Genomic DNA, 24,718 nt, shown 5'->3' with positions numbered 1-24,718 from the left:
GTTGACTGGATTTTCATGTAAAAACAGTTCTAAATATTTGCTAGCATTTATATGGCTCTGTGTAGCTTAAGTGTTTCTCTGGAAGAGATGAGGTAATGAGAAACAGTTACAGCAAGACCAGTTCTGTCAGCCACAGCTGATGGGTGGTTCCAAGTGTTGGCTTTCATGCAGGAACTTAGTCTTGAGTTTTGCCTCAAGTATTTCCCTTTGTCTGCTTTCTTTCTAGAAGTTTGAGGGAGAAGAGAAGAACTTACATAAAAAATTTGTTGATGCATTTGAGAATGTTATTTACTGGTTTAGATAGCCCAATAAATGAAAAAAAAATCCCACCTTTGTTTGACACAAATAGCAAATAGATTGTAATTCGATGAAGAGGTTGGCCTATCTCTTGAGTTAGTTCCTTATTATGAATAAAAAAAAATCATTGTACTAGGATGAAAAGGTTCTTATGACTACCTCAGTGACTGGAAAGACTTCACCACTGAAAAATAACTCAGCAGTCTCTTATCCCTGCTCAAAACATCCCTCTAACTTAAATTCAAAGTAGGGAATGCAATATTCTTGGATTAGTTAATTTAAGTGAAAGTAAAACTCGAACACAGATTTCTGAATGTTTGTAGTATGTAGCGCCCCTTCCAAAGGAACCATTTTCTGTAGAAATCAACATCATTTAGCATATTAGATGAATCGTGAATTGTTTTAAATTCCTGGATCAGTAGAACAGCATGTCTAAACTTTCAGCTTGAAAATATATCATAAAAACATAGTAGCAGGAAATTGGTTATTCTTTTTAAGAGTCCTGGAACTGTCTATTGCTTAGGCAATGTTAAAAGTTGTTTCATCCAAAAATTATTTCATTCCATTTTTAAAACCATTTAAAGAAATAGGGTACAAATGCATTTTGATTAATGAGATATTTGGTGGTATTATCTCTCTTGCATCCTTTGTAAGCATGTCACTATTCAGAGACTATTTTCAATTTAATTTTTAAATTGTAAAAGTTAACCGGAGATTTTGCTCCTAGTTACACTTCCTATATAGAATTTTTATCTGAAATCAGACCAACTGTTGTTCTTCCATCTTCCCCCCCCTGCTTTCTTTCGTCTGTCACCATCATCATGTTAGGTAATTTGAGCTACTTATTATTCTGAAATTTTGAATGGGTTAGAAATCATTAAACTTTAACCAAATTTAAGTTTTTACAGCAAAAATTGAGCTACATCATTGAAAGGATGGGAGAAGCTTTTGTTCCTGGAAAAAATGAAGAGAAATATCATAAACTAGTATTTAGGATTTTGACTGTTGGAATATGAGCATGTAAGCAAATTGTATATAGCGATACGACCAGACTATTTTGTATTTTTGTGGGTACAGATGGCATCTGAAGTATACAGTTCAGTTTGTCTTTGGAGCATTTTTTTTTTCCGGTCACCTTAAAGTACTGTGTGCCTGTGGCTTTACTGAAATAATACAAGGTTTAAACAAGCAGTTTCTACAAAGTTAATACGGTACGTTTTAGGTTTTATTATACAGTAAGATTCTCATTTTTACTTGCATAGTTCAGTACTGATCTATAAACAGTTTTACTGAGAACTGACTGAAAATGCTACTTCTCAGATGCATGTTTTCAGTGAATCCAAATTTGTAGTTGCTGAACTAAATTTTAGATTTAAGTTAATTTAGATTCCCAACTGTTAGCTTTTTTTCTTGCTTTACTCTCATTAGTATTGCAGAGTCAGTTGGTCAGTATAGAGTTACGAATTGGCTTGGTTTTTTTGCATGTCGTCAACAAAAGTTTCAAAGTAGTTTTATGTGCATCTGTGTCAAAGAGGCTGTGCAGGTAGAGGAACTTAATGTTGTGTTTTGGAAAATTCCATGTGTCACACAAAGGGGACAACTTAACCTTCTTTTCTGGAGATGAAATGCAAGATCTAAAGAATACTGATAGACTGCTAAATACAAAGTTGTTTGTAAATAGGTAAGAAAAATGCAGCTGTTAAATTAAATTCAACCCATCTTGCTATGAAAATTTGTGAGATATACCAAATAGGAAATCTATAATACTACTTTGAAAGTCACTTTGCAGAGTACAACCATGTGTTGCTTTATTTCATCTATTATAAAAATAACTTGGTTTGTTTTTTTCAGCACACAAGAGCATGACTCTTCAGACGAAACAAAAGAATGCACTAGAAATCAAACTCAAAAAGTCGCATCAGTTGAAAAAAAAGAAGAAAACTCATCGTTGTCAAATACAGAAAATGTTCCTAGTTTGGAACTCCCTGACAACAGCTCAAAGAATCCTTTGCATGAGAAAGGAGCATGTTGTGATTCAGATAATAACAAACAATTAGTAGATGAGAAACAAAAATGTATTATTGATGAAAGTGAGTTGAAAACTTGCCAAAGTTCTGATAATGTTACCTTGAATGAGCAAACTAAGGTACATAGCTTGGATGAAACTACACTTTCAGCAATGAACGCAAGGGACTTGAAACTAACATTGGGTGAAGATGTTAGTTTTGAGCAGTTCTTGAGAAAAAGAGATGAACCTGAATCTGTTAGTTCAGACATTAGTGAACAAGGCAGTATTCATTTGGAGCCTTTGACTCCATCAGAGGTACTAGAACATGAAGCTACTGAAATTCTTCAAAAAGGTAATGTTGCACCTTCATCAAAGAAAGCCGGACAACCCTCTGAACAAACAGATGAGACTTCTAAAGAAAGCAGTCCCAGCAGAATGGAAACAACTGTAAACAAGACAGACGAAAATGAAGCGAGCTGAAATTATGTTAATTCTATTGTTTGTTATAAACAATGGTAAGAACACCATGGACCATTCCTGATGAGTGTGCTCATTGATGCTAATTGTTAAAAATAAAATAAAAAGGGGGGGGAGGGTGTGGGGGTGTGTGTGTGTGAAGGAGAGAAAGACGCTAAAGGAAAATTATGCATATGAAGATAGCATGTATGTGTATGTACAACTGAATTTGCTAAATTTACAAAAGGTAACACATTCAAATATATCTTCCTGTCTCTTGGATGTGATATATCTTATTAGGCTGACATTTGAAAGGAGGAATAAATGCTAATTTTTATAGTTAACTAGCCTGGGATAAGGTGATTTGTTTGCCAAGAAAATATTTTTTTAAATCCTTCAGTGTTAATATCATTAAATAGTGGCATTTAGTATGAACTCACTTCTGATGCTGAAATGGAGCACACTTGTAATGATGGTTATTGGTCTGCTGATAATTTGGGTGAACATAAACCTTTGGACTTGGTGTCACATTCCTGTCTGTAAAAGCATGTTAACAGAATTATATGAATCTGTGCACCTCTGTACAGGTGTAATCCTGCCAGGCTGTAAGCTTACCTTAATAAACTTTCAGTGAAAGTGGAATTATTACAATAAAAATATATATTTGTGGGGTTTTCAGTGTTCAGGCTGTGCAGAATTACCGAACATAACTGTATAAAGTAGAACATACTGCTGGAAGTACTGTAGCTGTTAGGCTTTTACCATTGTTTTAATCATTCTTAGCTGTAGACCTGTAGGAATGGTCTGTAAGTCACACCAAAGTACGGTTTAATGTAAAAACTGTTTTAAACAAAAATAAGGAAACCCCCAAACTGGAAACATCAACGGGCATGCATTCTGCCATTTTGCAGCTGCTATTGGCTAACTATTACAAAAAGGACACAAGGACGTATAAAGTAAATTGTACAGTTCAATTTCAGGGTTTTTTTGTAGTCTAAATTGTGTACAGAAAGATGGCTGCTGGTTTTGGTTTATTTTTGGGGATTTTTTTTGTCTCCTAGTTAGCAGCTAGATGTAGGAATGCATATGATTAACAGTAGCTTGCTCTTATGACTTCACTGCTCCATTTGAAACATTCAGAATGTGCTTTTGACTTACAGTTTTGTTTCTAATGAATGTTAAATGTTTTGAACAGCTATTAAAGCACTGCTGTAAATTATTACTTTTTGAGTAAATATTTGCAACAAAATTTTGTCTTTGTGCATAATTTTATGCTCAGCTTGAATCTTTGGGCATTGTCTTCCCACATCTTTTTTTTAAAAGATTTAGTGACAGTTCCAAAAACTATTTCATTTTAAAATTGTGAAATTGAGACTTTACAGGGTTTTTTTGTTTGGTTGTTGGGGGGTTTTTAAGAATTAAATTAGCAAGTGCCTATGCATAAACATATTTTTGTAGCTGTGTGCTAACTTTTCCAGGTTATATAGAGATATTTTTCTGGGCTGTCAGCATGCAGTTGAAGTCTGCTCTGTCCTCCTAGGTTAACTGGGCTCAGCTGCTAAATGAGTCTAATCAGCAACAATATTAAAATTTAGAGACCATCCAGCTTATTTTTGGAGCCTCTAAATAAACCACATGTATCTCAACATCTCAAAAATTGCTTCAAACTCTTAAGAGTTATGACTTAAATTTTGAATTGCATCTTAATTTTCATCCATGCAGGTTTAGAAGACTTTTAAAAAGAAAATTGGAACAATTTACATAGTCACAGCTCTTCAAGATCTGCCATTTTAAGAACTTCAAATAGTAAGACACATGAAAAAGTTGAGAGTGATAAGTTGCGATATTCTTTGGTTTTTTTAAAAATTTTAGTGAAATCGTTAACTCAAAGGATGATTAACCAGTCTGATGTCTTCATGCATCTACATGTGGAAGATTATAAAATACATCACAATGAGGACAGTTTAAAGGACTTAACCAGCTATGGAAGTTGATGTATATGTTAACTAAAGGAGTTCCTGAATGCATCTGAGTTTAAATCCAGAGGAGTCTCTATAGTATTTTTAAGCCGATTGATCTTCCATGCAAATTATACATTTTGAATAATGCTCTGACTTGTGGTGTTGGAAAAGATTAATATAAAAAAAACCTGGAACCAGTTGTATGATACTTGCTTATAAATTACTCACATTTGTCTTTTCTTAAGCAATTAAATTTTTAAAACATTTCCCATTTTAATAATGGCCATGTACTGTTGAGAAAAGTTGGAAAATGAAACTCAGATTTAAAAATCTGCCTATTTGGTAGAAGTAGATACATACATTCTTACATGCCTAATATGTAAATCATTGCTTGTTACAAATCATATAGAGAATGCTTATATAAAAGGTAATGTTAGGTATAAACCACCCAAATATCTAATAGCCCTTCCAAAGGAAGAGGTGAGAGAGAACTGGATTGTTCTAGCAAGACTGTCGGATAGCTTTAAATAGCAAGTAAGGTATATCATGAAAACAGTGGCATGGTATTTTTGTGAAGGAGAAAAACTAAAATGCATTATGATTTTTCCTATATGAAGTAATTAATTTGGTGGCTAAACACTAGGAGACTGCATAATTATGAACATTAAACTCTTGTCATGTCATTTTGGAGGTTTCCTGGAGATAAGTTAAATTGGTACTTTTGGCAGAAGTCACTCCAGAGGATCAAGTTACGTGGAATGAATTTTGAGTTATTTGAACGTGACTGCACATAACTCATTTTTTGTTTGTTTCTGAGTAATTTAGAAGGTTTTTTTGCATCTAGCCATTAGTAGTTCTTCTTCTGTGCCACCTCTCGTTTTTGTACTTGGGAAGACGTTTTACCTCAATTTTTCACTGCTTTACCAAAAACCACTAACTTAAAGTTAATTCTTGGTGTTCACACTAGAATCACTGTTTCCCCTCATCTCAAGACATTCACTGTATTTGGTTAAGTAATCATTGCAGATTGTTATATAACATTTAGTTTTAAGGAAAACACATGCCATGTGTATGCTCTCTTCATTATTTGCATTTAATGGAAAACTGTTGTCATTACTAGCTTATGGTCAGTTGAGTGTTCAGTCATTTGGAGCTTCCTCAAGTGCAGCCAACATGTCGGTTTGTCTTGTGCAGCTTGGGAAAGAAACTTTGGTTGGCTTGTGGTTTCGTTTTTCTGTAACAGAATGGATGAGTAAACCGAGGGGGGGAAAAAAAAAATCTGATCAAATCATAGCACATACTGAGTTCTGAGTATTGGCGGATGTCTTTTAAACGAGAAAATCTTTATAACAAAACCACGTTCGCTTTTCTTTTCCTGGAAATGGGGGGAGAGAGAGAGGAGAACCCTAGGCAATAGGGTTAAAAATCACATTCTGTGGTGCTTTACTGCCAGAAGCCATTAGAAACAAGGTCAGAGTAACAAATCTTAAGTAATGCTTAGTATTCTGCAAAACTTTAAATAAAGGATCTCAAAGCTTTTCTGCAGGTATTAAGTATTGTTATTTGTATGCTGGGGTGTAGAAAGCAGTTATTTTTTTATGCTGTAGTATATACTAATATTGCACCAAAGACTGTGGCCGTAGGCTGTCACAGTAGAGTTCTGGTAGAAGACTATCTAGAAATTTTTTATGTAGGGCAAATTTTATACCTGATTGTTCTCTCTTTTGTTTTTATTAGTGTTTGATTTTTGAGGCTTGTGAGCTTATTCTGTCGAGTTGCAACCTATATTTATTTGTTGTATGCTTAATATGCTGCTAATAAAAAAAAAATTGGTAAGTATGTTTCACGATTACTTTGAATGATTTTTGCTTTTAATAAAACTTCAGTCCAGTTTTCATGTAGCTCAAAAGGACAGTTCATAATTTTGACTCTAACTTTCCCCCATTAATTCAGTGCTAAAAGGGAAAGTATGTTGACTGGTATTTCCTATTAGTTTACAGGAACTATGCAGAAAGTTCTTTGCTGTGCTCCTTGGAGTTCTGGATCACTGTTGGAGTTCTAAGACTCTTTAATTTTCAGTCATTTCATTGACCCAAAGTAACCATGTTAAGTTGATGTTTCCTGTATTGCATCAGATTTAAAAAAAGAGAAAAATATTTAGGTGTGAAACACTTCATTTTGGCGGAGATTAATGTAGTTGTTATGCCTGCAAGGTGCTATAAAGCTAATGTGTTTATTGATGTAAAAATGTGTTGGTTTTGTTGAGGTTTTTTTGCTGTTCAGACCGTTATTTCAGAGAGGCTGAGGTTTCTGTGACAACCACAAGGATAACTGTAATGTTATATGTATATCTGCATTTATATTTGGGCAAATTTAGCTTCCTATTAAGAAAACTGAGTGCTTAAATTACACGTATGGGCTGCATTAGACAATTTTAAATAAGTAATTCCATGATCAGGAAGTTTTAGCTTGTCAGCAACCAATTCTCCATTTTTTAGGCAGCATTGCTAATTTCTTATGTTCTGAATTTAATGTAAATAAACTTTGGTTCAAATTTTAGTTCACTGAATTCTCAACGTTCAGCATTTAATTCAAAAGAGCTGTTCTTTCCAAAAATCTTGGTGAATGCGGTAGCATGTAGTGGTACCTTTATAAAGACCGTTATAACATGGTAGCCTTGAAAATGTAACCTTCATATGTTTGCTTATAAGCAGTGTAATTAAGGATCGATCCTTTTGACTGAAGGAGAGTAACCTGTGGGTCTGTTTCTTGCAGCCTCTTGTGACTTCTTCATTCTGATCCTGTCGTGATATTGTAGCAACAAATAGAAGGCCTCGCTTTCCTGGTTTATAAGGCTATAGAAGAAATGGAACATGAATACTTAATAGTTTGTAAACTGTATGTATTTGAATTAGCTAGATGTTTGCTGCCTGAAATAAGGATTGAATTTTGTGTACCTGTTTCTCAGCTTTTCAGCTGAATTCAGCTGAGATTGGTGTCTTGCTTGATTTTCTTGGGAAGACTTCACCTCCTCTTTGAACTAACAGGTTGATGGCACGTGGTATGATTTCCCCAGGACATTTGGTGAAATGCAGTGTCTTTGTTAGGTATCATTTAAATGGTTGCACCTTTGTGTCTTGGAATGGCTCCTTCTCTTGGTGGTTGGTGTATAATCAGCTTCTAAGTTGTTGGCTGGTGATGGAAAGCAAGACACACATACAGAGGAGAAGCAAAAGTAAGTTCAGAATTTTAAGCATGATTAGCAGTGTGCAACATGCAGGAGAGGTTGGTTAACGTGCTTTATCTGATAAAGTGAAGCTTTATTACTGATTCCTAAAATGGCAACTAGAGGAGCCAGAGCAGCTGGGCACATCCACCTTTAATGGCTCTGAAAGATCGCAAAGAGCGTTAAGATACATGTATGAGATCAGAATTCCCAAAAATAGCCTAAAGGCAACATGTTTATGCTAGAGAAGCTTTTCTACTATTTGTGTGATTTTCCACTCTGTTTTCTTTCCTAGATAGCATACAGTGGATTCCCTCTTGAGACCATAGAAAGGCCAGTTATCCTAGAGGAGACAAGAGTGCTTGTGTGATCCTCCTTGATGGAACAAAAAAAAAAGCTCTTAACATGGCATGTATGCTGTTTTACATACTATAGTAAGATGTGCCTTAGTGTTGAATAGTGGCATTTTATTAATCTTTGCTAGGTAATGAAGTTCTGTGAGTTCTTCTATTTAAATTAAATAGCCTTTAAACTATAGCTTGTCACTTTTCAGTGGCCTTTGAGATAGCAGGCTAATAAGTACCACAGCAGAAAAGTGTCAAGGCAGGCTGTGTCATCTTCTGTTTTAATGCAGATAGTGACTTAGCCTTTCTTGAGGATAACCTATGGAGTTTCTTCAAGTTTGTTATAAGGAAAACTTTAATGCACAATACTTCTATTGTTTATAGACCTGCTTGGAACTGAATATTGATTTGATTTAAATTAGTAAGACAAACTTATTAAAGCAGAATGTACTTTTTCATATTCTAAAACGTAATTGAAATGGAATCCGTTGTGCTCTGGGCTCTTCAGAAGCAGTCTCGATGGTATAAAAGGAAATCAAAGTACAATCTGTATTTAAAATACAGTAAACGTACCAAAGCTTTTCTTAGCAAAAGTAATACCGAGTTACTTTTAATACAAGTTACAAGGATAGGAATGTGTATAATAATCCACTCTGGCCACAACTCTTCTCCAGTTTTGTTCAGTGGATTGAAAGATAAAGCTTCCTCCCTTCCCTTTGCAGTTGTTTCCTGTAGCATATTTAAAATAGTAGTGAGAGTGTAGTGCCAGTATCAGACCAGAGGTTACATTTGTATGGTCTTTAAAGATCAGAAACAACATTATCATCAAAGGTGTTTGAAAGATGAGCCTGGGAGCTAAAATTCAAACCTTTAATGGATATTAATGATAATGAACTGGGTACAGCAAAAACCTAAAACATTCCTGTTAGAATTTTGGCATCATTCTTCTAGTTGACTCTGCTGTTTCATAGTGATCTCTTTGTCCATCCTGCAGGGTTTAAAAACCCTCCTAGTTTCTCCACTACAGTGTCTTGTGCGCTCTTCATTTGTTTAATCTGCCTTTTGTTTCAATTTGGGGAATTAATGAACTTAATTATTGCTAGCTTGTACTTCACTGCAGTTTGTTGCTTCGGTTTCACAACCCAAGAAGGGCTATATACCTGAAAGTTTATCTTTCTATTATTAGCCACAGATGTAGTTGAGGGGAAAAAAAGATTATTCTCTTCCCTTGTAAACCTGCATCACCAACACCCTTTGGACTATCTTACTACACAATGGACTTCAGTTAATCTTGCTTAATAAATAATCTCTTTTACTTGGCCGTTACGATTTCTTTAGATTAAGGTAGCTCAGTTTTACAAGAGGAGTCCAAGTTTAATCTCATAAATTTGCTAAACTGAGGCTTGTAAGGCTCTGGTTCTGTAAGAACGCTTCCAATGATTGAAGCAGCCCTTTCCCCTGTAGCTGCTATGTCTTGCTATAGCCAGATTTTGCAGATAGAAAATGCTGAGCTAAATCACAGGGCTGATCAGGCTGAAAAATGACCAGTGGCAGCAGCAACAAGGAGCAGCAGAGAGCAAACAGCACGGCCAGTTTAGGCCATTCAGTTGCAGCTGAATGGGAAGCCACAGCCTAAGAAATAAAGCTTTTTGGAGTAGTCTGTAGGGAGTTGTAGAGAAATTCCTACTTTTTTTTGGAGAAAACATTTCCATAAGAGGAATAAAAGCTGTGAGCTTTCAGTAAACCAAACAGCTGCAAGTAATGAAGCTATTGGATCATTTCCTTTGGAAACTGCTTATTATGGCTGGATCTCCAGAGGCATTATTAGTTGTGTATATTTCAATTAACTGCTGCCACTGAAGGTAGAAACTTTTTTTGAGGATGACCTATACATTCTTCAGTGTAGACTTGAAGGTTATAATACAACTTTAATAATTTGCATGCATGTGATGTATGTTGTTGTATCTATACAAATTCAGCATATTAGGTTCATCTAAGCAAGCATGTTGCAACAGGGGCACCCTATTGCAGTTACAGAAGATGAATTTTCAGTATAAATTCTGAAAAATCAAATGTTACAGTGTAGGATTTTAGAAAGTAGAAAACTAGTCTGCTACTCAGGAAGATGTTCATCACTCACACTTTAATTTATGATTATTTATATATGAAATCTTATCATTAAGTAAACCTGGGACAGAATGGAGAAACGAAAAATGAATCCCAGTACTGTGAGTAATCAGGAAGAACTCAGCCGGAAAGGAAACCTTCGGAAAAAAGGAACTTGATAGGGGCTGAGTGGTGGCCATGTAGGAAGTCAGGTGAAGTCTTCACTACATTAGATTGTTACTGCATTCCCATTATTTTTCCTTGTACACACATGCACACTTGTTTATGTACAATTATAACAAAAACATAACTTGGTTTTATTTTTCCTGATGTGGATGAACAGAGTCATAAAGAACGAAAGAGGTCATCTTTTCTTATTGTGTAAAAAGAAGGTAGATTTCAGCAATGATCCTTACACTCTCTTGAGCACGAAGTTGTTTAAATGGATTGTTTTAAAATTGCCATTCTATTTGAATTGGAGCATCTTGTTAATGGAAGCACACTTCTTACTAGGTGAGCTACTCAGTGGTGGGAAATGGGATTTCATCTCCCCTCTGCATAAAAGTAGGTGAGATGTGCGCTAAGCAGACATCCCTCAGGGCTCTGGGAAGCATCGTCCTGTGCAGGACAGCTGTGCCTCTCAGACTGTCACTAGACTTGTGCACTTCCACCCAGCTAAAGCACATTTGATCCAGAGACATTATATATGGGAAAATTTAATCATTTTTGAAATGAAAAGAAAATTCTGCATGAAAGCGGACCTCTTTTTCTCTAACTGTGAGCTTTCAGGGTGATTCAGCTGCACTAGGGAACTGCTGTTTTAGCAGTGGGATCTTGGAAGCTTTAACATGCTGTTGCCTCTGAATTGCCATTTGTATTTTGTCAGTAATAGAAATATATCTTTGTCTTCTCACATCATGTGTGGTTTATATTAATGTATTCTGTATTTGATGTGTTTATGCAGTCCTTGGTTTTGTCCATCAAAACAAAAGGTATTGTTTGAGAGAGCTTAGAGTTCACTTGCACTGTTATGGGAGTTTCTTGATTGTATTTCTTATATAATGCGTATGTTACCCTGCATAAAATAACCTGGAGGGAGCAGGGGGAGGGAACTATGAAAAAATGTTTCAAAGGTCAGTCTCTTGTTTATCCCTAAGCAGAGTTGATAAAATATATCCACCCTGAACCTCTGACTCCCTGCAGTAACAGCCATATTCTCTTGCTTATAGGTGATGCTAAAGCTGGTAGGGATTCTGCTGAACATAATCTCCAGAGAAAATACAAAGCAGCAAATGAAGAGTGTTGTTGGATTGTCAAGATGCCTCAGTGCAATGAAAGATCAATAAGAAGCAGCAGCAAATGGGAACTTTACTGTGAGTGGAATACAGAACATGTACAGGCAAAATGCTTCTGCTTTTAATCTTTTCGTTAATGCGAGTAGAAGTGTCTATCAAGAAACAGGAGATTCTGTGCAGCATCTGACCAAATTGTCTGTTATAAGTTACTTCACAGCACAGAGAGATTTGACCTGACTGTAAACTGGTATTCTTGAGTATAATGTACACCAATTAGGTAAAGGTCAGTAATAGACGAAGTTCACTCAGTCCAAACTCAAGTAATAATTCCTTTTCATCAAGCTAAGTATGTTTCACTGCCATATCATTCAGGGGAGGTGAAAAGCACTTTCTGCACCTCACCTGTATTATCCACTAGGATGTCTTGTCTTAATCTGTTGAAAAGAACATGCACAGAGCAGGAAACCTTTGACCTTGCTAGAGGACATATTAAGTCAATACTGACTTATTTTATTTGTGCAACACCTTGCATTTTGGGGATGCTGTAAAACCAGTTTCGGTTTAACTATCCTTGTGTTCTTTTTCTAAGCATAGGAAAAGAGTTCTCTCTCCTGCATTTTTTTACACAAAACATATCTTTGCTGCTTTGCCATCAGTTTGACAGTGTATATTTTAGTTGTGCATAGTAAAGTTAGTAATGCTGAGATATAAAATCAAAGCGTTTAGAAAGAAGAAATAGTTTTGTTTGTTTATAGAGCTAATATTCACCAATTTCATGGTGCCTCTCTAATACCCTAAACTTTTGAATACTATGCTGGATCAATTCTAAAGTCAGGAACACACTGAACCTCACTGGAGAAAGAAATTATTTTGGCGATAACTGCAAATACAGAGAAAAACCAACAAAGGTATAGATATAAAAACAAAGTTAAAAATAATCTTCCCCACCGCAACAGCAGGCAGAACACTGTGATTGTAGAGGTCATGTCATGGAGACACTGATCAGGCTCTTCCATACAGTGCCGAGTGGAAGCCCTAGAGGATGTTACTAAAGCTGAAAACAGCTAAAAGAAAAGCAGATTTGTCTATTTAGGTTTCACAATGGTGTCCTTTAAAATTCCAGTGGGTTCTGCATCAGATGCTTGTATTTTTACCATTCCCATCATCAGCAAGTTCTGCATTACAGATTGTACATGATTAGAAAAGTTAAAAGGTGGAAGTCGATAAAAGAAAGTTAACAAAAGAACTATTTTGTTCTGCACATAGTTGTGCAAATAAACTTAATTGACTAGGAACATGTATATCTAAGGAGAGGTTCTCAATGCATGTGCTGAGCTTGAACAAAGAAATTAGCAGCCCTTCTGCTGACTGCAGAAAGGCTGTTAAGGTGAAGCAGACAAGCCATTACTGTGTTTGTAGGTGGATAGCTACAGTAGTTGCCTACGAAACCATAGCTCGTTAATCTTTGCACCCGTTTATGGACTGTTAGGAGTATGTGGTGGGGTAAATGAATTGCGAGGTTAACCAGCTGCGGTTGTGAAATGGAGACATGCTTAACTAGATGTGATTTGAGATATTGGAACTAGAGTCTCTACAGGCAGTCCAGGCAATGGTTTCTCCTATTACTACAGAAGCAAAAGGATCGCTTATTGTTGTTTTTTTTTTTTAAAACAATACAACATATTCTTTGAAGTATGGCTGAAAATCTAGATAAAACTCCCTGAGGTTCAACTGATTGAGTAATGACCTAAGCTTGGTATGCAGTAGCTGTGCTGATGACTTGAGTCTGTAACCACTACAAGAAGATATTAGCAAAATTGAAAATGGGAGTAATTGGACCACCTTCAGACTTTAAAAAGCTCTTTGCAAAAGAGTGGAGACAGCAGCTATAAAATATTCTGGTCTTCCTAAAATTGAATTCAAGAGTCTTCTTGTCAGTGAAACATGATAGGTTTATTAACTATGCTGTAGAACGCTGTATGAGAAAATTGGTTTTATCTGCTCCAGTTTTTCTCCTTAATTTCAGCTGTATGTATGCTACTGCAGCTTCAAAACATCTGGGTACAGCAATTTTTTTCTTTTCTGCACCTGCAAGTGCAAGTACACACATAAACAAAAAAGAAATTAAATCTTTCACAGAGCCAAAGAGAAAGAAAAAAACCAACCAGCCATGAAGCTCAGGGGAGCAGTATGACAAGTGCTGAGCTGTAAACAAGCTTGAGAGGGATTTAATTCTTATGACAAGCGCCAGTGGTAGCATCTCACATGGACTCAGCATATGCACACATTTCAGAGGAGGAATCACAGAGGACTTAATGCAAATATAGAAAAGCTCAGAGCACATCAGCCTATACTGTTCTAAAAATAGCCTCATAAATCAGGATGAGCTAGGGTGGTAATTATCTTGATTTTTCAGAATTTTGCCACTTGTAAGAGGGTTTCTGCTTTATGCTCTCACTACAACAAGACCTCATTGGGTGGTGTTTTCAGGGTGATGATACAATATAAAGGCTGAATAATAACGGCTGTACTCGGTTTTGAAGAAGCTTATTTTAGATCAGAAGCTTTTTTGTAGTTGTTTGTTAAGGAAAGAGAACTGATATGTAATTTGGTATCCAAGTGAAATTTTAAAAGCCTCTAATGCACTTAGTCCCTAATTACAGTCAGGTCCTTTCTCTTTCAAGTATGCTCAGAACTGCCTCATTTCTCTAGCAACCTTCTGAAAAGTACATACTGCAAACCATACCCCGCAGTCTGTACTTAAGCAGATTTCCTCATGGCAGTTGATGCTAGTGCTGCAAGATGTAGCCAATTTTCACATAACCTTCAGGCAACTTTGAGATGAGTAGCATGCTGCTCCAGCCACAGTACAGGTTTGACTTGTATAAGAAACCAGAGCAGTACTCTATTCACCTTGGATCTTCAATCCAGCTGCTTTTTTTCTGCTTTCATCAGTCTGCAGTAAATTAATTTAAAGGTTAAATTTACTAGCAAAGTGTTAATAATCCCTGGAGGTACAGGTTTGGATTGTCTGCAGGCTCAGCCAAATGCTAAAATGTGAGATTATTATTTTTTTTGGTGTGTGTGCAAATTGCTCTTAATTTCTGTGATGTAAATACTCGGTTTCTTAACCTGTTTCTGGATGTGGGTTTTGGACATCCTCTGTACTGCAAACGATTGAAAATGGCCTTGCATTTGCATTTGGTATGAATAACCTTCAAAATAACAATTAACAGGCTTGACTTCACAATAGGAGTAGTTTCCCACCTTTGGCATGGAAAGCTAAAGCTGCTCTTTCCCTCTGTCACAAATCGAGTTACAGCTTCCATTTTAAAGTTATCTTTTTATTCTGATTTTTATTTCTATAATTTTTCTTTTGAGGACAAGTAAGCATAAAAGGAGCTCATTTTATTTTGAAGTAAGTATTCTAATGGTTTGCAAAACTGTAAATAAGCATTAAGTCTTCTGGGAACCTGTAATTATTTACTGATTTAAAATTACCTGGATAGATGAACGTATGGGAGAGCAGACTGTCAGAATCCTTTTTTACCAGGTGGCTAGAAAGAAAATGTTTTTAACTAATTCTTTGTTACCAGAGCAGATGGAAGCTCCCAGTCTGAACTGTCCATTATTTGTTGAAGTTTTGAGAATGATGTCTAAATACAGATTCAAATATTGAAGTAAGCTAAACAAGCATTAAAATCCAAGCATCTCTCAATCTTGAAAGTGAAATACCAATGTAGTTTGGATCCTGTAATGTGTATTTTCTTTTTGAATGTTGAGCATAGTGCTGCATATTGCAGAAAGCCACATAGTTATTTGCCAAAAATTCTTGGACTTTAAAGAGCTCTTGTGTGAAGGTAAGACAACATGTTTCCCTCTCAAAATAATCTTTTATGCAGATCAGGAGCTAGTATTTGATTTAACATAACACGTTATAGTGCATTTGTGCTGCAGTCCTTTGAAAGAAGCATTGTACCCCTGCCAGCGACTTGTTCTTTATTTGTGGCAAGGTATAATAAATTTGACTTCTCTGAAGAGCTTCTAGAAGAAATGCTACATAATCTGTTCGGATCTAAAGAGTCTTGCATTGAAGTAGGCTGAACTGTTACTTTGCATACGTTATGGGTTCCTCATTTTCAAATACCATTAATCATCCCCCTGAAGAGAAGGTCTAGGTTATGCTAAGTATCTCAGAGTGATTTTTAGAAATAGCATGGATTCTCATGTTCTACTAGTCTTGCTCAAGTAGGTTGAAAATAGAGGAGGGTTGTTTTCTTGATTATAGGCTCATCCCTAAGCCTCAGTGTCTTCTAACTTGACACAGGTAGCCCAGGTAAGTTGTTTACAGACCCTGGGTAGCCATCTGTGCTCATCGCTGGTTTTGTGTGTTACTGCTGTTTGTAGAGAATGTGCTAAAAAAGCTGTATCTGTCTTGCGGGCTTCTTTTATTCTTAATATTCTCTGTTTGTTATTTTTCCAGTATTTGACAACTTCTGTGTGCAAAAGCAGTCAGAAGGGTGGTACTGAGAGGACACCGGCTACTGTGGGTGACAGTAGAACTGTTCATTTTTATTGTCCTGGGATTATGATCCTGTTGAAGAGTAAAAATGAGTATAGACAATAGACAAGGCTGTGGTAAACTGCTGTGCCAGTGGGTTTTCTGTTATCTGGGGATCTTTACAGAGGTAGTGATGCCTGGTTATATGCTTTATGATTGTCAGTCCTGCCACCTTGCCCTCCTTCTTAGGCAGGGCAAGAAAGTCCCTGCTCACCCTGTTTTGGGTAAAGGCTGGTTGTGTGAACACAGATGCGTAATAACTAAGCTCTTAGACCGATCAAAAGGCAACTATATAGTACACTATACTATTCATGCAATGTCCCTATAATATAGGAGCAGGCTAAGACAGATAATTTAGGTATATTTATGACTGGTGTTTCATAAGCTTTTTATGCAGAATGCTTCCATCAAATTATAAAATTTAGCAAAACAAAGTTGTGTATCTCTTTCAGAGGTAGAAGACTGGATTTAGAAGAACGGTTGCTGAGGTAAGAGTTAACTGCTATTCTCAGCTTCCTTGTGCTGGAGTGCTTTGTAGGAGCAGCAAAGTGTGTCTGCCGGCTCCCTCTGGCACCCCTCCATCTTCACCTCTTGAGTAGCCTGGGCAGCCAGCGGAAGGAGCAACTTCGAGCCTATCTTACTGCAGATGTCATAGTTTTGGTTATAATAATCATAGCAAAAAACCTGCTGCTTTCATAGTAGTGGGGAGAATTTCTATAAACAAGGTGAATATCTGTTTCTTAAGGAGGGTCTCCGGGGTTTTTTGTGATTAACAGGGGTTAAGTTGATTGAACTTTGTTGTATGCTTTGTTATTGAACCTAGCTCACCCTTCTGGTGCTGTAACTAAAAGCAAGTGAATAGCAAGTTGCCAGTTTATGTAGCTTCTTCATATAGCTTACAGTTTAAATCTTCTTGTGCTACATTTAGGAGTGAGATGGTACTTTTAGTCCTCTGGTTGCATATATGGGTCGGAACGTTCAGCAGGTTGAAAATACTACTAGATTTCTTGTAGTAAAAGGCAGAAGTTCATTCTGTACGATGAAGACGAGATTCACCAAGAACACAAAATTATCCTAAGCACATTGGCTGAGTTTAAACCTTGCTCCATTAATTTCAACCCTCTGTGGATACCCAGGCCAAACATCAGTAACCTGCAAGGTTTGTTAAAGGCTTTACTCTTCTAATTCCCACTGGAGTATTTTAATGTTGACAGCTGTTAAAATTCTCAAACTGGAGCTTCACATCCATATTCTCTTCCTCACAGACACCTGTAATGGGATTCATCTGTTTTCTTTGTTACTCCCTCTGCTCATTTAAATGTAATGTGCATTTCTCATCACACCACTGGATTAACTTTTGCATAAAATTACTAAAATGCACAGATACACACATACATACATTTCTCCCGTAAGAACAGAGCATGGTGGTTTGCTTTTGAGTATAAAGCTGGCCAAAGATAAATACAGTACTACAATCATCATGCCTGCCTTAAAAACAAAAGATTTATTTTTTTTTATTATATGGCCAGTAAGATTTGGCCTTTTGAAGCTCCTCCTGAGATCTTAATCTTCTCCATCCCCTCAACACTGAGCGATGTTCCAGGAGTGGAGGAACTAATTCCATTAATACTTCTGGTGTTTTACTATCAGTCACAGGCACCTCCGCTGCCCCTCCAGTCCATCTCTTCTGATTTCTAGTAGCTGGAATCATGGCTTTGCTTATTTTTTCCCTGGGAGGGGTTAGCCAGCTATCAGGTGGGTATTGTATTGCCTCAGGGATTATTAATTTCCAGGGCCTTTGTTCTCTAAATGATACGTTAATGGGTGTGTGAACCTGATGTCTGACTGAAATTCCTATTGATCCAGTTCTTCTCTGCCTTGGTTCATCTACAGTGCAGGCAGTTCAGGGTGCCAGCCTTGTATTTGCACTTGAGTTAACTCGAAAATAGCTTGGATACAATGGCTGGCTGGTAAAGTTGAGAGAGGGTGACTGAACAGCCTGAGGCACAGCTGTTAAGCCATACAAAATGTTCTGCTGCCGCAACTATGTTCCTTGTGACACCTCACTCATCTCATTTGACCTCTGTTGGTGAGCCTCCACTGTACTGTGGGTCCCAGCAGGGATCATCACAGAATAGACCTAGCACACCAATTAAAAGTATCAAACTAGCTGAGATTCATTAAGAATTTTATCTGCAGAAGATGCATGCTCCAATGCTGGTCAAATCAAATTCTAGTAGGAGCTTGGGCTTGTATGTATCTCATTTAACTCCCTTCCTCAGTGAGCAGGGAGCAAAAGAATGACTTAACCTAGTAGGTTGGTGTTACCTACCTCTCTGCAAATACTCTTTCCATACCAGCAGTGTTCCCACTTAGCTGGAAGAAAAGCCTGCTGGCATGATGACTCAGGAATGATATTTGCTTTTACAGCCTGTATATGAGACTGGCAGGCTGTTAGCTCCTCAACCAAGGGTGGCTTTTCAGGATAAAGTGGTACCTAAGTGCTTAGATGAAGTTGTGCTCCTTGTAGCTGTTGACAGAGACAGGGGTTAGACTTTGGTAATTTAGTCATTGGTTTAGTGGTCTTGTGAGGAAAAACAGTAATGCAAAGAAAAGATGTAAATACTTCATTTGAACAAGATCAGTTCTCGTCTGCCCTGACTTTTGACTTTAGCTACTTAACGGACTAGAAATAACATGCTGCTATTTTAACACTGCAACTTTGGCCTTTTAACTCCAACCTTTATTGTCATTTTTCACTTCTCCTACAGCTGCACGCAGAAGCCCAACCCAGATTTATAGTTTTGGTATATATGGTATAAACACGGTGTATTTTTTTTTTTTGTACCTAGTTAATAACAAGTCCTGTAAAACGTTTGCAGTGGGAAGCTGGAGAAAGGAAGGATTTTAATGGATCAAAGTCAGAAAGAATAAGCAACTTTCTAAAATTAGCCCTCAATGAAAATCAGATATAGGACTTTTAAGTAGAGCTAGTAGAAACAAATTATTTCCTTAATTTCAATTCCAGTGCTTTCGTTTACAAAGTCTTGCCTGAACAACTGACCAAGACATAATAATCAAAATACACAGGGAGAAGCATCAATCAGAACAGAAGATTTATTTTGGAACAGTACAGATAAATTTGTTACACCACCCACCCACCTCAAAAAAAAAAAAAAAAAAATATCCCTACAACACACTTTGTATGAAGAATGAAGGTATGTTTCTTGTTTTTATTTTCAGCGGTATAAAACTCAGACATATTTGAATAGGAAGATTTTGATGTCTCAAGGCCTTTTCCTGTCATACCTTAAAAGCAAAGAGAGTGTATAGTTTCTAATAATAAAAATCTTTGCTCTTTTTTAACAGACACATATTAGTATAAAGATGTTACCTGTGCATCAAGCATAAAGGATAATGTTGTCTTGTTACAATGTGTCAAAATATTCTTTAATAAGAAATGGTATATAAAATGTACAAAGCAGGCTAAAGCAGCTACTAATACCTTCATTACTGTCTGTCAAAAAATGACAGTCCTATCAGTAAATGAATGAGCTGGAAGGAATTAATGGACAGCTTATAGAAATTGCTTTCACAGTGATCTCTGAATACAGAAGATGCAGTTTTAAGCCTTCACATTTCAATACAGTCATTTTGGCAACAGCAATGTATGAATGTTTAGGTGTCAAAAATGTTTTGCTCTATATTCCATAGTTAGGCTTTGGAGTATTTTTTAGTTTCAGATTTTTTTTTGTAAGATACTATTATTGCGTTTTACCCTTTAAAAAATGTTTAGCCACCAGCGTTATTCTGGACTGCAGGATTCAACCTACTAATTACACTTCTAACAAGTATAGTTATTGGGGTTTTGGCCTTTCAGAATTAATGGACCTTTTTGTCTTGCTTGAGGCATATCTGAGCATAATACCATGAACAAAATGCTGACCTCACCATTGGTTCCAGGACATGATGCTGGTGTATAATATTTGAGGCTCATTCCAATAATAACTTGCAGTTTTAATGATGATTCTGCTAACATATGGCAAATAGAAAACACTTTCCGTAGATTAAGCAACATAGCTTCCATTAAACCTCTGCAAGGACTGAAGAACAGTAAATTGTTAACCACCTAAGTGTTCATTTGTTGTACTTCTTGTTGAATTATTTAACACCTTTCTGCTTTAAGGTATAATATGCATTAGAAATACTATTACTAATCAGGTTACTGAATCTTAAATCATCTATACTACTCCTGCTATTTTAAATCTGTACATGAGGTTTACCTGAGAAGCATTGAAAGGATGCTATACTTCCCATAAATTAATTGATGAATATTTATATACCAGATGGTTTTTCAAGTGCTAGCCAAAACTGATGGTGTTTAAACCACAGCAGTTGACAAAGATTGAATTAAGAAAGTCACGGAAATATCTGTGGAGGGGTAGTACATTTGTGACTTCTAAAAGCCAAATTATTTATGGGTTTGGAAGTACAGCTTGGCTACTGCTCATACATTCTTGAGCTTCACCTCCTTGATTGTGCATCTGATCCTGTAGCTATCGTATGCTTTTTAAGAGAATGCTTACTGCTGTGCATAGCACAAGATTAGCAGAGGCTGAAAGTATGGTGACTCCAGTAGCATGAATCTCTATCCTCAAGTATCTTTCAGAAGTAACACTGCTCAGCGAGTGTCTTAATTTTCTGTGCAGACTTTGAAAAGCAAAATCTTTGTTTACTGGTGGAAGGTTGAAGTATGGGACATGGGGGAAGAGGGAGCAGGGGAAAGGTGATGGTTTATTTTAAAAGGCACATTCCATCCTTTACTTAGTTTATGTGTATTTTATACAGTTTAAATTAGCTAAATTTCAGTACATTTGTTCTGTTGTGTTTCTCCAAGCAATCTGTCAGTTACTGAGTGGTGTTTGCTTTCAGATTGAATTTTGGTGCCATCATCTGTTGACCGTGTAAAATTGCAGCATGGGCAGATTAGGACCCTAAAACATCAAAGATTGCACTTTTTGTATCGCTTGTTTCACATGTAACTTCAATTCTTATACTTCCAGAAAGACTTTATATATGATGCTTTAAAGAAAAAAAAAAAAAAAAACACCAACCAAAAAAACCCCCACAAACACAGGAGTCTAAACAGCGGAGCAACCATTGTCTTTTGGGTTGGATGTCAGATGTGAATACTAGTGCAGACAAAGCAGAAATTTTGCAGGGAAATAAACTAGACAGTGTGAACTCTAGAACAGTGTCCAGAAGTCCAATTTTATGTAGCCACTTTATGTCAAAACCTGCAGGTGCTCCTGAGATTTTGCAGCAACAGTGTGTGTTGTAGTTGTTACTTATTTTGGAAACTTCTGCTCTTGTTTAGATAAAGAGTTTATCTGACCTGCATGAACAAAACTATTTGAAAATAATTAACACTGGTTTCTGCTGCTCTAGAAACTAGAGCAAAAACTCCCATTCACTTTTCTGGCAATAAAGTATCCTGTCAGTGTTCTGTCTTCTCTCCAATACTAGCATCTGCAGAAAAAAGAATGTTTGGTTTCTTTGCTTTACCAAAATGGTCTATTTAAATTCAGCAGATGATCCAGAGACGAGAAGATTTACCATGAGTGGATGCCTACCTTGTAATCAGGCTTTTCTAGCTGTGAGGTGTTGTAGTAGTAAGGTTCCTTTCCACATTTGTAGCTCATTATCACTGGGTGAAAAATTCTTTCCATTCATAGCCTCAGTTTCCACCTGCATTTATCAATTTTGATCAGAGTCCAGCAAAAGAAATAAGTATGAAGATGTTAGAGAGATGTCTGGAGCAAGAGTCACACTTGTCAGAATGAAGAATGAGCTACACCTCAGGGCTACATGCCTGATGTTTGTGGATGAAAGTCATTGTCCAGAGATGTCTGTGTCTGAGTTGATATTTTTCCATCAACAGCCAGTGGAGAGAGGTGCTGACATGATCTCACCCTGAGGCAGACACTTATAACTGGCAGGCATACCTGCTTCTGTCCATTGGCAGGAACAGGACTTAACTGAGTTGAGATGCTCCAGTCTGAATTTTGCTAAGATGGATCCACACAGTCACCAGATTTCTCTTGCAGAGAAAGAAACTCCATGATGAATATCTACAAAAGGTTGTTGAGAGAAAAGAAATATTAGGAAATCCCAGAGCCCTGAAACCCAGAGCAACATGCTGGAACCTGGCTCAGCTCTGAGCAGGGGGTTGGACGAGCAACTGCCAGAGTCCCATCCACCTACAGCTTGTGAGTGTTCCTGGGTTTAGAGCAGGTACCCTCCTCTGTCAAGGGTGAGAATCGAGGGGAGAGCTTTCTCTTGTAACGTGTGTAGGATTTCTGTGTGTTACAGGTGATCCTGAGCAGCCAAGCAGATGTATGACATTTATAACTCAGTGAGAAGATCTGTGCTGCACAGTAAGCTGCCCAGGTGAACTCAAAACTTGTCACCGATTTTTGCACTCTCTTAATCTTCCTGTTTATTCTGTGCTTCATTAAAGTCAATCTCTGCTGGACAGACTGTCACTCAGGCTAGGCTTGTCCTGCTGTCTGCGCTCTCTGGGGATCACCCTTCATCCTGATAAATGGTCTATTAGGAGAGCACGTGTCAGAGAGAAACCCTCCGTGAAGCTAAATAGATTAGAGTCTCTTCCCTCAGAACAGTCTCAGTGGAATGGGGTAGGCATGATCGTTAAAGTGGATTTAGAATGAGGAGACGTTTTTTCCTTAGGACGGGAAATTGCTCTGAGCTTAGAAAGGTACGGATTCATTCTAGTAAAGGTATAAAGGGAAAACTCAGCAGTAGCACTTGCCACCAGAACAGGTGCAGTGTGGTGGTCCACAGGTATATCAACTTTCTCATGGTGCCCACTTGGGAAGTGAGAAGATACAGCCGTTCTCTGTGTAAGTTCTGTAATACCTTCCTGTAGTGGCTAGCATGGAAGAGCAGTATTGAAAAAGCATTCAATATTCTTGCAGTGCAGTTTAGCAGCTGCGGCTATGTTAGTGAGACCAGCATAAAGACCAGCAAACCCAGCAAAGGGAGGGAAATTTTTGTTCTTACACCTGTCCTATCCCTCTAGCTGTGGCGTTGTAAGTCATTGCTGTGTTATCCTTGATCCTCCGACATCATCATGGTAACAGCAAGGCCAAAAAATCTCTTACAAATGGAAAAGCTGCCCTTGAAACCATCTGTTTACAAGTGTGAGTTAGTATGAGGCATCATACACTCAAATGTCTCTGGTTCATCATCTGGTTCTGCCTTTTCCCTGGCACAGGTTTTCTCAGGGACAACATAGGGAGGGGAGAGAGGAGCTTGGGCTGCTCCTGTTCATTTCTTCAAGAGTTCAGGAAGTGCTGGGGAGAGGACGACGAGCTCCATTGTTTCTGAGGTTAGTGGACATTTAGCAGAGGTTGGCTCGTTTTTCCTGCAGACCCTCAGAAGCAGCTTCAAGCTGCTGAGGTTCCTGCTCGTGCCTCTTTTTAAAAAAAAAAAAAAAAATTAATATTTTTTTTCCTTTGGTGTATTTACATCTTCCCTTTCTCTGTGCTGAGTGGGAATGGAGGGAAAACTGATTCAGAGCCTTTCCCCACAGCTATTTGTGTCCTGAGCAGCCGTTTCCTTTAGCAGCAAAAGTCTCAGTTTCTCTGGTCTTCAGGTTATTCACTGCTTGGTGGATGTTGGAGGTGTTGCAGGGGGTGCCTGTGGGCAAGAGAAAGCCTATGCCAGGAGTGGGCAGACGAGATCTTGGTGCTTCTTTTTTGTTGCTTGCAAGAACTAACATGCAAGAGCTGTGATTCCCACCCTTGTTGGAGCCAGCCCAACAGAAATATCTGTTCTGTTGGCACCAAAGAGGGTGACAGGTCCTCACAGGTGGCATTTGTACCCAAATGGGGAGGGGATGCTGCCAGGAGACTCTTTGTGTGAAGAGTGGCTATTGCCCAGTGAGAGGATAGAAAATTATGCCGAGAGAAACTAATTTTTAATTAATTAAAGGAAAATAAATTCACATTTTCTAGCAGAGCATCTTCCAGGAAAAATCAAATAACATAGAGGTAATAAACAGCAAACTCAACATTGGTTTTCATGAAGGACTAAGCAAATATTGTAGACTTTTTAATAATGGTAATAAACAGCTACAGGTAGCATAACAATATGCATGTTGTAAACTCATGTAATCCCATGTGGTTATTGTTCCTAAACTGCATCTTGGGTTTTGCAGCAGTAATATATTCTCTGTCTGCCTGGGAAGATTTGGTAGACAATAACTGCAATGATGGTACAAAAGTTGAAAGAGGTAAAGTGGGGGAAAGAAAGTTCTGGAAGACTCTTTTCAGCTCTTTCTTTTGTTGTTATTTATTTAAATGCAAATCTTTCAGAAAAAAAAAAAAAAAAAAAAGAAATGTCCAAAATTTGATAAATATTCAGTGGCCTCAGTGAATGT

General features: G+C 37.3%; 1 protein-coding gene and 1 long non-coding RNA gene across 15 annotated transcripts in view; both read left to right on the top strand.

Moving 5' to 3' along the window:
* ZNF280D (zinc finger protein 280D) overlaps nucleotides 1–6,558 on the top strand; it is a 54,777-nt gene extending 48,219 nt beyond the window's left edge. For 10 of the 14 annotated variants that reach the window (XM_037396212.1, XM_037396213.1, XM_037396215.1 and 7 more), the window contains one exon: nucleotides 2,149–4,010. In XM_037396212.1, the coding sequence (XP_037252109.1) occupies nucleotides 2,149–2,785 (637 nt within the window). In that variant the 3' untranslated portion in view covers nucleotides 2,786–4,010. Of the gene's footprint in view, nucleotides 1–2,148; nucleotides 4,011–4,483 lie in introns of those variants that run through there. The other 4 variants (XM_037396211.1, XR_005105576.1, XR_005105579.1 and 1 more) reach the window with 4 other exon arrangements.
* Nucleotides 6,559–7,640: 1,082 nt separating this feature from the next.
* The window catches only part of LOC119151859, a 29,966-nt gene continuing 12,888 nt past the window's right edge, over nucleotides 7,641–24,718 (top strand). The window contains exons 1-2 of the long non-coding RNA XR_005105580.1: nucleotides 7,641–8,360; nucleotides 11,628–11,771. This is a non-coding gene — a long non-coding RNA (uncharacterized LOC119151859). The remainder of the gene's footprint in view (nucleotides 8,361–11,627; nucleotides 11,772–24,718) is intronic.

The sequence above is a fragment of the Falco rusticolus genome, chromosome 7 (genome assembly GCF_015220075.1).
Source record: "Falco rusticolus isolate bFalRus1 chromosome 7, bFalRus1.pri, whole genome shotgun sequence".
Lineage (NCBI taxonomy): Eukaryota > Metazoa > Chordata > Aves > Falconiformes > Falconidae > Falco > Falco rusticolus.
The sequence above is the reverse complement of the archived record's forward strand: the minus strand, read 5'-3'. Positions and strand labels throughout refer to the sequence as shown.